The 14,621-nt window shown below is 35.9% G+C and overlaps 1 protein-coding gene across 1 annotated transcript in view; it reads left to right on the forward strand.

Annotated features, from left to right (window-relative positions):
* Positions 1 to 14,621, forward strand: part of CCDC178 (coiled-coil domain containing 178) — a 358,040-nt gene that overhangs the window by 218,165 nt on the left and 125,254 nt on the right. Inside the window, exon 18 of the mRNA XM_065889454.1 lies at positions 8,128 to 8,277. Within this exon, the coding sequence (XP_065745526.1) occupies positions 8,128 to 8,277 (150 nt within the window). The remainder of the gene's footprint in view (positions 1 to 8,127; positions 8,278 to 14,621) is intronic.

The following is a 14,621-nucleotide window of genomic DNA, read 5'->3' on the forward strand; positions in this document are numbered from 1 at the left end:
AGCATCTATGTTTCCAAGCCAGATTTTTCCTTGCCAAGAACATATACAACACTTTGTGTATGAAATATCTTTAGAATCTATTCAAAAACTGACTCTTCCTTGAAGCTTTGCCCCTCACTTTCACTGGGCTGCTCTCTCATGGAACTAGTCTCATAGTTTGGATATGTCTTCCATCCTTCATGTTTAATGTAATCTAATGTAGTTAGCTTTGGGAATGCCTCAAGTCCCCTATCTGATTGCAAGCTCCTTTGGCCCTGAAATTGTGTAGTTTTTCATGCTGGTGTCAATAATTCCTGGTCAAATGTATACACTGGACAGAGTCAAAACATAATAAGGAAAAGCAGGGCTAATACCAAGTACTCATAAATTCCCAATGGATGTTTTCTGAATTCTGAGAGGCAATGTTGTAGTGTCCATTAGTAAACTGTTGAGTAAACCAGCCATAGCCAAATGTGTAAGCCCGTCAGGGAGCTCAGACAAGGAGTCCTGTGTGTGTTCGCTTACATGGGTGCTGAGGTGGAGGACCTAAGCAAAGCATCCGCTGGTGTCTAGCAGTGACAAGTTTGACTGTCTAGCAGTGACAAGGTGGCAGGCTTTTATCAATGTCTTAAAGGTGCTCTTTGAACTCTCACAGTGTGCCCCACAGTGCTTTGTGTATACCAGTTGCTAATAAGTGAATAGAGAGCATTTTGTCAAACATGATAATATGTAGAGTTTGAGGCATGTTACAACCTTGATGCAGAGGACCGATTTATGCATTTAAAAATCAAGAATGTTCAAGACTAATTATCGGAGAACTCGAGTTGGACAAGAGACTGGTTTCCATGGCAGCACAGACAAGGAAGTGGGTCCTGGGAGAGTTAAAACAGTTATGTGCTCCTTTGAGACTCCAGGGTATCGACACATATCATTCTCACAGACTTACTCCTTGGAAACACTGGGGAGAGCTCTCGTTTTCTGTAGTAATTGGTGTATAGATTTTAAGGGAGCAGCAATACAATAATGCCTCCATGCACACAGTAGGTGATGCATCTGAAAAGTATGCGTTTTCTCCATGTCTGTTATATTGTTAGAGAATTAGCATGTATTTTAAGCATTTGTGTTCACCACATTAATTCCCACAAATCAAAGAGAATGCTTTTGAAGCAGTAGTGTTCACAAAGAGACTTGGAACCTCCGTGTCTCATTTATTCTAAAGTCTGTCCCCTGCACATTCTGTGAATCAGTCTCAGTACTGATGCCTGCTTTAATAGCATCAAAACATCACTGCATGCAAAACTACCAATCCAGTGCCCTTAACTGGCAGAGATGTACCAAAAGCAAATGTGGGGACTGTGGAGATTGGGTGGTATGATATCAATGGTGTAAGGCATGAGCATCTGTACAGGATCACATGCTACTGAAACATTGGTGCTTGGAGTGTTATGTATGATGCTGTGCATCAGTGAGATACTAAATATATGGGCACATTTCATTATTTACATTGTATCATTTTAAAGTCAAGAGATAACAGAACATTTAACATGATCTATGAAAGTCTAATTCACAAATCATAGGAAACAATAATCTAATAGTCCTAAAGGGGCCAAGAAAACATTGTTCTCAATTGACTCATCCAGTTTTCTCAAATATATGCTGACCCAAATGGCAGGACAGCTTATATCACCAGCCAAATAAAATGGTTCTTCGAAGATTCAGGTCACCGTTTATTTCTTCTATGAAACCTTTTCTGACCCCGTTTTCCCCACCTGGTAGAATTAATTCAGGGTACTTCAAGAAATACCTCGAGGGGCTTCCCTGGTTGCGCAGTGGTTGAGTCTGCCTGCCGATGCAGGGGACATGGATTCATGCCCCGGTCCGGGAAGATCCCACATGCCACGGAGCAGCTAGGCCCGTGAGCCATGGCCGCTGAGCCTGTGCGTCCGGAGCCTGTGCTCCGCAACGGGAGAAGTCACAACAATGAGAGGCCCACGTACCGCCAAAAAAAAAAAAAAAAAAAGAAAAAAAATACCTCGAATGGACTTGGTTCCACTCTGCCTCCTCCCAGTCTAGCCTGTAATCCTTGGTGAAAAGAGTTCACATCCAGCCTTCTCTTTAATCCCTGGGGTAGTTATAGAGTTGGACGTATATGGTAAACCTACTAACGGTTTGCTAAACAAATGATTGAGCAAATGAATAAATGAATGAAAGCTAGAAGTGAGGATGCTCTAGAGTAACATTGATCAATAAAGTTCAGCAATACAACTTTTGCTTTCGGTAGTTCTGGCAGCAAGTCAATTCTTTCGAACCATGGGACTAGAGTGAGTGTGGTGCAGTTGGTGTAAGGACACAGACACGGCAGCAACAGCCAGCAGAGCCCTGGCAAGATGCAAGAGAGCAAGGAGCTGTCTGCAGAAAACTATGAACAACCAAGAATCAGGAGATGACAGACAGATCATCAGAAAAGATCATCTGAGACTGCCACACATAATCCCATTAGGATCAGACAGTTAGAATTAGAACTGGGTCAGAAGATGACAACTCTCTCACGATGAATGCATAATTGAGAGAAGGACCTAGCCCATCTGCCCAGTGAACTGGATCCAAATGCCTGTATTAAGAGTAACTGAGGGTATAGGTGACATTATAAATTTAGTCATAGGCACTAGGACTATTTTTTTGTTTGTTTTTTGTTGTTGTTTTTTGCAGTACGCGGGCCTCTCACTGTTGTGGCCTCTCCTGTTGCGGAGCACAGGCTCCGGATGCGCAGGCTCAGCGACCGTGGTTCACAGGCCCAGCCACTCCGCGGCACGTGGGATCCTCCCAGACCGGGGCATGAACCCGTGTCCCCTGCATTGGCAGGCGGACTCTCAACCACTGCGCCACCAGGGAAGCCCGGCACTAGGACTATTTTAATAACACTAAAACATTTGTAAATAGCTGTGTAGGTTTTCTACACCTACATGTACCATGCAAATATTTTGATCATAACCATCTCTCTAGAATGTTTAGATCAAGTTTTTTTCTTGTACTCTCCTTTGCCGTTAGTCCATCTTAAATTAAAAACAAATGATCCCCTCCACCCTTCGCTCAAAAAAAAAAAAAGTTCAAATGGATTTAGGCTTTCTCCAAAGTAAGTGTATCTGGCTGGACCTCCAGAGGTCTCAACATGTAGCATTACTCTGTTGCAATCAACTGTAGTCCAGAGTTGTGCAGGCCTCAGCTGTAAAGGTCTATGCACTTGACACATGGTCTTGCCAGTGAATATATCAGGCCTAATCAAATCACGGAATATGGAATTATGTAGATCAAAAACCCAAGACTGGTTATAGGTAACCAGCATACCCATATTGACTTACAATGAAAAGTAGCTACCAAGGGGACCAAGTTCTAATTTCCTTCAGCAGTCCAATTTATCTATGTCAACAAGCTATGTGTTAGCCAGATTTATGAAAAGAGGTTGGTGGAAATAGGCTCAGAACAAGGTAATTGTGTTATTTGATCTGATTGTTTAATGTTGTTAGGTTTTATAAAGATGGCATTGTGTAGAGTTAGTGAATGCTGGCTTATGTTTATGAAAGAGGTATACTGGATGGTGCAGAGTATGGGATCTGGAGCCAGTCGGCCTGGGTACAAAGCCAGGTCCTCCACTTAATATGTTTGTAACCTTGCACAAGATGCCTGGTGTTTCGGTTGCTATGGGTGCATAACAAGTACCCCAAAACTTCATGGCACAGGATTCTATGTGTCAGAAATTTGGACAGGACATAGCAGGGCCAGCTTGTCTCTTCTCACACATTCTAAACCATCATCTGGATGACTTGAAGACTAAGTATTGGAATCATCTTCAGATGACTCATTTACTCACAGTTGATGCTGTTATCTGAGACCTGAGCTAGGGTTGTTTACTGGAACACCTACAACACCAATAACCTCTCCATGTGGCCTGAATTCCTCACAACATAGTGGCTGGTCCAAGTGTAAATGTCCCCAACGAGAGAGCCAGGCAGAAACTGTATGGTTTTGTTTTTTTTTTTAAATAAACTAGCTTTTTAAATAAATTAGCTCTTTTAAATAAACTAGCCTGAGAAATCACACAGCAATATTTCCACCATACTCTATTGGCTGGAGAAGCCACAAGTCTCCCCAGGTTCAAGGAAAGGAGATATAGACTGTTCTTGATAGGGAGTGACAGGTTCTGGAAGAACATGTGGGAATGAAAATATTTCTGTGGCCATTTTTGGAAAATACAAGTTGCCTCACCTGACTTCTCATTGACTTTCCTTCCCTGTCTGTAATTATAATAACTAGGACAGTAGCCATTCCATTATGTGTGGAATGCATAAGTTAACATTCAAATTCAGCCTTATTTCTAAGTTCTTGTCTATATATCACAAGGTGAAACATAAATAGATGATATATGGTCTATATTTGTCCAAAAAGAACTCATTTCTTGTTATAATTCCCTATTCCCCACTTACCCAGTGGGAGAGGGAAAGGAGAAGGGGAAGAGTGAGAAAAAGAAGCTGAAAATGGAGAAAGTGGAGGGAATATCCTAGAAGAAATATATGGCTTAAAGAATAATAAAGGTCAAGTGGAAAAAAAAGGGAAAACTACTCTTTTGATATCTTGGGGTCGCAATCTGCCTTCATTTTTCAGCATTTTTGGTGACAGAAGAGGCCAGGTCTTGCTTTAGCAATGGTTTCTCATTACTTTTAGGATCATGGGCTAATTAGGTAATTCAAAAAGAAACCCACTGTGTACAGTTTCAAGGGAGTCACGTGCCTTGTGAAAATCAACAATGCACCCAGAGAAAGAACTCTTGCTCAGTCTGGACAATGTGGTATATCCTTAGAATGATGTTCAAATACTCAATTGAAAAACATATTGTATGAATTCTTTTTATATACATCCTTAAAATCTTCACCTCTGAAGTAGTATAGTATCAAATAATACAAATAAATGTGTGTCATTGTAATATCATCAGTAAGTTGTTCCACGGAAGTGGGCCAATAAAATGTGTAGTTCTAAAGTGATAAATGCATACATTTCCTAACTGTTTATTCTGTGTATTCATTCATTCATTTACTAAAAACTTAGGTACCCACTAATGTCAGCTCTGCTTTGTACAATATATCTTACAGGTAAACAAAATGATGGTGTCAGCCCTCATGGAATTTATAAGTAATTTTTGTTCACCCTTTATAAACATAATCTTTATTTCCTAATAAAATGTTGGGGTAATAAGCTGAATATACCCCCAAACATCAAAGTTTAACTAATAATTTGAGATAACAGAGAACAAACCCTCCTCAAGCTAAGTATTTTCCTTACTAAATTCTAGGCAACATGGAAACTATTAACAGACATTCAACCTCTCTTCTCTTTATCAATCCATATTCCCAATGTTTCATCTTAATAATCATTAATAATGGGAATTGAATACATCCCAATAAATCTGGCTTTGAGAAAGTGTTTATTCAGACCTTTGGAATGAGTTAAATGCATATGGAAAACAGAAAAAAATGCAAAAGATTGTAAATTCTATACTCTAATTATATATTTCTATGATTTTTAAGTGTACATCTTTCCCATAAGACCACAAATTCTTGAGGTTCACCATTACATCTTAAATCTTGGCATACAGTAGTTACTAAATTAAAAGTTTTGAATAAGCAACTGAATGAAAATGAGAATGAATGAATGAATAAAATAATATTCAGAGTGCAGTTATTTTAACCTATAGAGATTACAATCAAATTTTTCTTTAATGGTTTTAGAAACAAACTTTTTGGGTAAGTTTGCATTTAGTCAAGACCTTAAGTAGGAACTCTACTGATAAGATTTAGCTGGATTGAATTTAAAAGCATGTAAAAACCATCTACTTCTGTTATTAGTTCCTTCTTTCTTCTCACCCTTTTATTATACTGCCAGCTCCAACTTTTGTGCCTTTATTTAATATCTTCTACTGCTTGCTGTTCAACTCCAGTAGTGGTAGCATTATTTCACCTGGACACATATCCACCAATAATTATCGTTTGCTTCATTTGCATGTTTTAATACCATTGGTTAAAATTAAACCAGTCAGAGTTGTGAGGTGGAATCACAGTTAAACATAAAAAAACATTTTCAGTGTCAGCAGAATACATTATTTAAAATTAAAAAACTTAAACTTCGTTGCACATCTGAAGGTCACTGACTTTCAGGAATAGGTAGTGAATTGGTAAATCCTTCTATACATTCATTACTGAGAAATGATAATGTAAAGTATCATGACTGATGTAACAATGTTTTGAAGATTCACTGGCCTAAATACACAGTTTAGTTTCTTAGTATCTACTCTAATTATGGCATATAAAACAGTAACAACTGGTGTCATACAGAAATTGAAAATACAATTGTTTGGAAATAAAACTGTACATTACACAATGAGCAAAGCATAAAGTACCAAATATATCCCCAATTAAGTACCATTAAATAAGTTTAAAACAAATTCCACAACTTTTGTAGCACTCCTCTCAAATTCAACATTTATAATAGCCATCTGGGTCTTGAAAGAAATGTAATAGAGAAGTAGAATATCTCAGGTATCAGAATGTGCTTAAGTCAAACAACAAACAAAAAAACTCAAAATGATTTCTTCTCATGCCTCCTTTAGAACATGTATCAAACTTCAAATTAATCACTTGAGGATTAGATTTTCGTATTAGTGTTAAGATAAAAAGAATTGTAACCATCTTTTCAAAGGTATCTCCACCAGAGAAAAATATTCATAGACACTTTATCCTCCTACCAAAAGATAATTCTGTGATTTTAAGCAAGTTTATTAGATAGAAGTTTCTAAAGTTTTAAATTATTGTGCCAGAATTAGGACAAGGACACTTAAAATGGTTCTCAGTTCATCATTTTGGCTTTTTGAAGAACACCTATGACATAGTATTAATCATTAGGGATCAATATGGATACCAGGCTTTCATGAGAAATATGTTTGTTGACCTTAATAAATCTTCTTCAAGTGTGTAAATAGAGAAATATTTGTACAGGCAATTTTCTGCTGAATTACATTTCCTCCATGCACATTCTCATACTGCGATATATTTTTTAACAACTCATACTAAAGGTTTGATGTGATAGCAGTTTTCCCAAAGAGACATTTTTAATTGCTTCACAATGGTTATTTTTATATCTTGTTATTTAATCATCCTTATCATTGTCATAATTAATCTGCATTTATATGTTTTGAAAACTTTCTGCTACTATAAATAATGTTGTAACAAATAAAGCTTTTTGATTAGGATAAATTTCCATAAGATGAATTACTAGATTAACAGGTTTGAAAATATTTAAGGCTGTTGATAAATTCTATATTTTTTGAAGCAGCCAAAGAAAATTTTCTGTGCTAGAAATGTAAAAAGAATCAACAGCTAAACTGAATCACACCTCTAACTTAAAATGAAAGGCAGCCCCTAATTTGCGAGTGGGTAATGTTGGCAAAAGTTACATTCTGAGGGTTTTGTATTAGATTTGACATATATATATTTAGTCATGGGGAGTGCTGTAAAGTTCTCAGCTGCTCACAGAGCAGATTTAGCTTTGAATATAGCTAAAGTATACTAGTAACAAATAATGGCTTTCTCTGGGTGCTTCTAAACGTTGAGTTCCTTGCTCCTCGTCTTTTTTACTCTTTACTTCTCTGCGTTTTGAGTGTTTTCTGTGAGTGCCACCACTCTGAACCTCTTGGAAATAGGATTCTAAGCTTCCAGATGTCTTCTATCTACTTGAGCACTGGGGCTTGAGAAAACGAAAAGGGGTGGGAAATTGGAGGAAGTCTTCTGGGATGCTGAGTGAAGCCTCCAGGACTGGGTACTTCCCAAGGCATTGTGGAGGGAGGTCTGGGAAAGATGGAGAACAAAAGTCAGACAGACTCTGATGAATCAATGTTCAAAAATAAATAAATAAATAAAAAGACCATTTGCATCAAGGAAGAAAATTATTAAATCCAAGGAGGATATTAGTGTCAAGGGAAGCATCTTTTTGGTTTTATTTTTCTACAATATATAATGTAATACTTTTAGATAATTCAAATGTAAAAATTCAAACATAAATTACAATGATTTAATTAAATACATGTATATATTTATCTTCTAGAAAATACAAGATGATTCACTAGAAGAAAATCTACGTTTAGCTCAAGAGTATCAGAAATTACAGAATATATTCTTAACAGTAAAGGACAACTATTTCAACCTATATGAAAAACAGCTATCACTTGATGGTTCGATTCGAGATAAGAATCAGGTAAGTTTTTCATATTTTTCTAAAATAATGATTTACTTGACGTATGTACCACAAAAAGTAACAAGTAGTCAGTCATGGGGTCTCCAATCTTATGGTGGTCTTTTATATGCCACCAAATGGCATGTTTTCTTTTTGTAAAGTTTTGTTTTATATTTTTATCAACATTTTGAAGTTGAATTTTGAAAAAATATTTGAGAAATGAAAAAGCATACTTTCTAATCCACAATGTTATACTAATTTGCTTTTAATTATTGTGCCCTGAACTACCAAATATTTGTAATGCATAGATTTAAATATATCATCATATATTTCAAATTTCAGTTCCATATGTAGGTAACTTTCCATGATATACCTTTAATTCTTCCTCATGATGTATGGTCTCCATATTTTGGTTCCTATTTTCTTATTAAATATGAGGCTTAATTAGAAACTTGGAGAAACTTGACCTCTCTGGTTTCTGGAAATCACCAGAAATTCTAAAATATTTTGTAAAATCTTCTATAATACTAAAAGTGGAAAAGGAAAACACACAATATGCCCACAAATCCAAAAGCAAAGAGAAAGGTCCATTCTTAGAGTGTTAAGATACAGCCACTTCCCCTATATTCTTCTCCAGTTACTCATTGACAAGAAAAGTTATTTTCCTTTGAATCTTTGTTTCTTTCCAGAATTTAAATTTCAAAAACTAGAGGCATGATTAATTTTTAACAATTCACCTAGCTGTAAAAACCAGTAGATTGCTAATGAATCCTTTCTCCTGTTGTCACTGAGATTACTACACTATCAATTAGTAGCTTAAAACTTCAGTACTATATTTACTATTATGGAATATAGGGAGGACAGGCCAGGATTTGAGTGTAAGCTCTACCAATTACTAGCTCAGTGATCTTGGCAAATTATTTACCCTTTAAGACCTCAGTTTTCTCATCGGTAAAGTGAAATTTACCTCAGAGGAAAATTTTGATTAGGAATAAAAAAGAGACCAACTGCCATAGTTACTTTGAAAATAAAATTACTATGCAACTGTGAGTAACTATTACATTGCATTCATCTACTATGCTGCTTATAAACAGCCTTTGTTTCCCATCCATCTACTCTCACGCAGGTTTAAGCTTCCAAATATAATGGGAGAGAGAGTGTGTATTTTTCTCTTAAAAATTTGTATTGAAGTAGTAGCAAGGTGAAGGTAGATCAAGAAATAAGTGTGTTTGGAAAAGAATTATGAATACAACTATATGCCAAAATTTTAGTGTCCTCAAACCATTGTGCAGGGTTCAAAGAAAGGATATCAGTGTATCCATGGAGGTTTTGCCAATCACTTCACGCATTTGACATTGTTATTGAGTTTAAACATATTTCATTTTTTGCTGATAATTTAGGAGGATAAAAGAATCAATGGCCATACTGTATTCCCTTTTCTAACCAGGAGGGGAAAAAAAATAAATTTTTATCTATAGTTGTTATCAGTTTGTATAGAATCCTTTGGTGGCAAATGACAAATAAATTAGATACCTGCATAACTAGTGAAGAATTCATGCCTTTAAGAAAGATCCCTAAACATAGTATTTCCATAGTAAGAACCAAGTTGTCTTGATGTCATTTTTGGAATTAAAGCACATCCTGATTCAAGATCCAAGGAGTGAGACCCTGGTATAAACAGACAGTGGAGCATGCCTAGAGATTGGGTTTATGTTTGTGATGATCCCTCAAACGAATCATTTTTAGCACACCTGTTTCGGGGAAACTTTCAAAGATTTATTTGTACTTCCAATCATTTTTCATTTCCATTCTTCAGCGATGGAGGTCATTAAGTGCAGGCTGCCCTTGTCGGTGTCATGTAGGATCAATTTGCTGCAATGGACAGAGAGGCCTTATTGATGCTGTTAAATCTGTCAGTGAGAAATCATATGTCATTAGCGTCTAATGCACTGCTTACAGGATGGAATTCGGCCATCAAAACCAAGAAAACCCTTTAATATTTTAGTCCATTCTCTTGATAGTGCAGCATTTCCCTTGACCAGTTAAGTTTTGGGTACACAGAAGCACTGCTCAACCTCTGATTCCCTTGTTGAATTTCCTTGTTAGATAAAATGGAATTTTTTGTATCTCTTTCCTGTTTTAGAATAATTTCATTGATTCTGAATATACGTTCCGTTTGGCAGAGTAAATAATTATGTTTTACTTACCATGCTTCTTAGGGAGTATTATTCTTTTTACACACATTATGCACTTTCCTATTTCTCAGTATTTTTAGACCGAGAGTAGCAAAGAAAGCCTAATGGAAGAGTAAAACAAATTAGGTGCAAAAAATAATGTCCCCTTCCTTACCACAAATTTATATACAGGTGTGGCTCAAATTTTAGAATGTTATAGTATTACTTTTGATGATAGAATTATGTCTGCTTCTTTTGCACATGTTTCTTGACACTTTCCTGTATGTGTTCTTTTTTTAATTTTACCCTTTAAAACTCAGAAACATACAAATTTCTTATTAGCCATGTTCATGGGTAATGATAGAACAGAATTTAGTCTAAAGCTTCTCAGATCTCGAAATTTAAAATCACACTAAAGAGGAATGAAGGAAAAATAACCAAAAAACAGGTTGTATTTCTATGTGAAAATGGACATTTTCATCATTTTCATTGAAAAATTTCAGATATATTTTTCATATATTCTTTTTTTATAAAAACATGAATATGTTGATAAAATTACCATGTGTTTGTTTTAATTGCTATCTCAAGTTCTTCAGGCCTGCAAAGAAAGGTAAGCTAAGCAAGCGTGCAAATGTTAATGGTTCTGTTGTCTGAAAACAAGATCTCTTCCAAAACTGGTTAAAATATATTTTAGTTCTTTTATAAACCACTTATAAAGCTTAACCTTTGCCCTACTCCAATTCTCAGTGCTTTCACACTAAGGGAATACAGATTATTATAGAATCAGTCAGTGCTTAACAAGCACTTACATGGACAGGTATTTGTGCCATGCAATTTGCAAACATTATCTTTGAAATGTCCCTCAATAATCCTAGAAATTTTTCTATTATCATTATTATCATCATCTCCTATATAAGATACAGAACTGAGATTGAGTGTGTCACATGGTAACCCGAGTAGAGAAAGACTTACTGAGATGGAAATAAAACTCAGGATTTTCCTAGATCCAACCATTTCATAACCATGACACTACCTCTCTACTATAACATTACTGAACAATTCTATACATGTCTCATTGGGTTTAAAAGCATGTAAAAGCCACATAAAGTATGCATTATGTCTCTAGTGTCCAACTGAAACATTATTTGATTCACTAATTGCTTTTGTAATTTCATCCCATTGAAGGTACTTTTTCAATGATGATTTTCCAATGAGGAAAGGACTACCTACTTAATTAGAAGCTATTTAATTTCCATAAGTATTATAGATAGGTTACACAACTCTTAAATTGTAAAACCTTTGGACTAGGAGTGCCTTTAGAAATTTTACCCATCTCTTTTGAAGACTGTGTTACAGATGAGGAACCTTAGGGCCTGAGTGGCTCAGGGATTTAATACATATACAGTTAATTAGAAGAAAAGTTGGCCTAGGACACAGTTGCCTTAACTTAGGTTCAAATGTTGTCTCCAAGAGACTATAGATGAGCGTATGTTGTGATATTTTTCCAAGGTTTGAAGGGACCAATAGCTGAGAAGTAATGAGTAACTGCCATGGATATGCTCAGATTGGAGCATCACCTTTTAGTGACCTGATCTTGTGAAGGAGTCATGTAGGGACATGAATCAGAGGACTACTCTGGAGCTCTAAGGGGTGCTTCTGGACCTCACAGAATTCAAACACTTCATTCATTCAATTATTCAAAATAAATGATTAATCATCCACTGTACTGACAAAGATACAATAAAGGGCACAGGAATATGCCACCTCATCTCAGCTTCCATGCTGACCGCTGTGATCCCCAGAGTCCAGGGGATTCTTTCCTAGAATAGACCATAGAATCAAAGCCCAACAACATCCTCTCTTCACCCAGCCAAAGGACAAATCATGAATCTTTGCTCTTTATATCACCTCAGCCTCAATGGACAGTTTCCATCATAAATTCTCAAAGATATTGTATCATTCAGAGATCTCATTAGCATGTTTTCTCTTTCCTCTTTCAGTTTTCAAACGTGGGTTTCCTTTAAAACTCACTTTACATTGATTGGGTGAGAAGTCAAAGTCAATTCTAGCAGTGAAAAAAATTATTTTCCTATAGAAAATGTGAAAGCTGTTTTAGTTCTCATTTTTATAAGTATTTCATATTGCTTATTATCTTGCATGTATTAAAAATAGGCTTTGAGTGGTGATTTTTATGTGCTTATTTCAAAGTTGATAGAAATTCATTTCTTTGAAAGGAAAACCATAATTTTTAAATAATTTTTGCCTACAACAGGTATGTGATGACTTTGTCAGTATTTCTTCCTTCCTCTCTTAGGACACAGGTATATGAGCATGTGCACACACACACACACACACACACACACACACTTGTTCTAAAGGAGTTACCACACTTCATAGACTAATGAGCTTGAATTAAATTCCTACTGTCCCGTTCTCTAAAGAACTCTCAAGAGACCTCTGATCCCTGAGAATGGAATAGACAACTCGTCATTTTTGTTTTAGCCTAATGAATCTCCCTTTTGCTGTCCAAACCCCATGAGAGAAACACCAAAAACTAAGTATATATTTCTGGATAATACTTTAGAAAAGTCAGCTTGGCTTAAATCAATCTAATTCTTCAGTCTAATGCCAATTTTCAGTGAATTGTAGATTTATGTATCTTTTATGCAATTTTGAGAAGGTAATCTTCTGGTAGGGTTATATGACAATAAGTAGCTTTTAATGATAGCAACAACTTGAATGTGATTTATTGAGTGTGATGGGATCCCTGATATACCAAAGACACGCAAGGTAAAATTTTGTGTATGTATACACACACACATATATATATATATATATATATATATATATATATATATATATATATAAATGAGATCCCTCCCCTTGGAACACTGACAGGTTTCGGCACACCATCAACAGTGGGGACGTATCAAGAATAAATCAGGCTGCTTAGAAAGTCACAAAGGTTTGAGAGACAACCAGGAGCCTAGGGCAAGTTTTAATGATAAGTTTCAACTACACAAGGCCACTCCTTCAAGACTGGGGGAGGTAATACATAGAAAGTGTTTTGCCTAATACATAGGAAAAAACACAGAGAGTCAAGCACAGTGAGAAAGGAAAAGAATATGTTCCAAATCAAAAAACAAGATAAAGCCTTAGGAAAGACCTTAATGAAACAGAAGTAATTTTTTTTTCCTGATAAAGAATTCAAAATAATGGTCATAAAGGCGCTCACCAAACTCATGAAAAGAATGGATGAACACAGTGAGAACTGCAACAAGGGAAAATATAAGAAAGTACTGAAGAGAAGTCACAGAGGGACTTCTGTAGAAGTAGAATATGACAAATGAACTGAAAAATACTCTAAAGGGGTTTAACAGCAGACCAGAAGAAGCAGCAGAAAAGATCAGGATCTGAAAGACAGGGCACTGGACCTCACCCAAACAGAGCAGCAAAAAGAAAAGAGTTTTAAAAAGTGAGACTAGTTTAAGGGACCTATGGGACAACATCAAGCACAATAACATGCACATTAGAAAGCTTCCAGAAGGAGAAAAAAAGAGAAAGGGGCAGACAACATATTTGAAGCAATAGTGGCTGAAAGCTTTTCTAACCTGCAAAAGGAAACAGACATCCAGGTTCAGGAATCCCAGAGAGTTCAAAATAAGATGAACTCAAAGAGACCAAGACACATTATAATTAAAATGTCAAATGTTAAATAGAGAATCTTAAAAGCAATGAGAGAAAAACAACTTGTTGCCTACAAAGAAAAACCCCTAAGACTATCAACAGATTTTTCAGCAGAAACTTTGCAGGCCAGAAGAGAGTGAAACAATATATTCAAAGTACTGAAAGGAAAAAACTTCCAAAGAAGAATACACTACCCCAGCAAAACTATCATGAAGGAAAGATAAAGAGGTTTCCAGACAAGTAAAAGCTAAAGGAGTGCATCACCGCTAAATCAGCCTTACAAGAAATGTTAAAAGGCACTTCATAAGCTGAAAATAAATGGCACTAATTAATAACAAGAAAACATGAAAGCAAAAATCTCACTGGTAAAGGTAAACATATAGTAAAGGTAGTGAATTAATCATTAATAAAGCTAGCATAAAGGTTTAAAGACAAAATTAGTAAAATTAACTAAAACTATAATAGTTAAGGGATATATAAAATAAAAGATGTAAAATGTGTCAT

The sequence above is a fragment of the Phocoena phocoena genome, chromosome 13, assembly GCF_963924675.1.
Source record: "Phocoena phocoena chromosome 13, mPhoPho1.1, whole genome shotgun sequence".
In the NCBI taxonomy this organism is placed as follows: domain Eukaryota; kingdom Metazoa; phylum Chordata; class Mammalia; order Artiodactyla; family Phocoenidae; genus Phocoena; species Phocoena phocoena.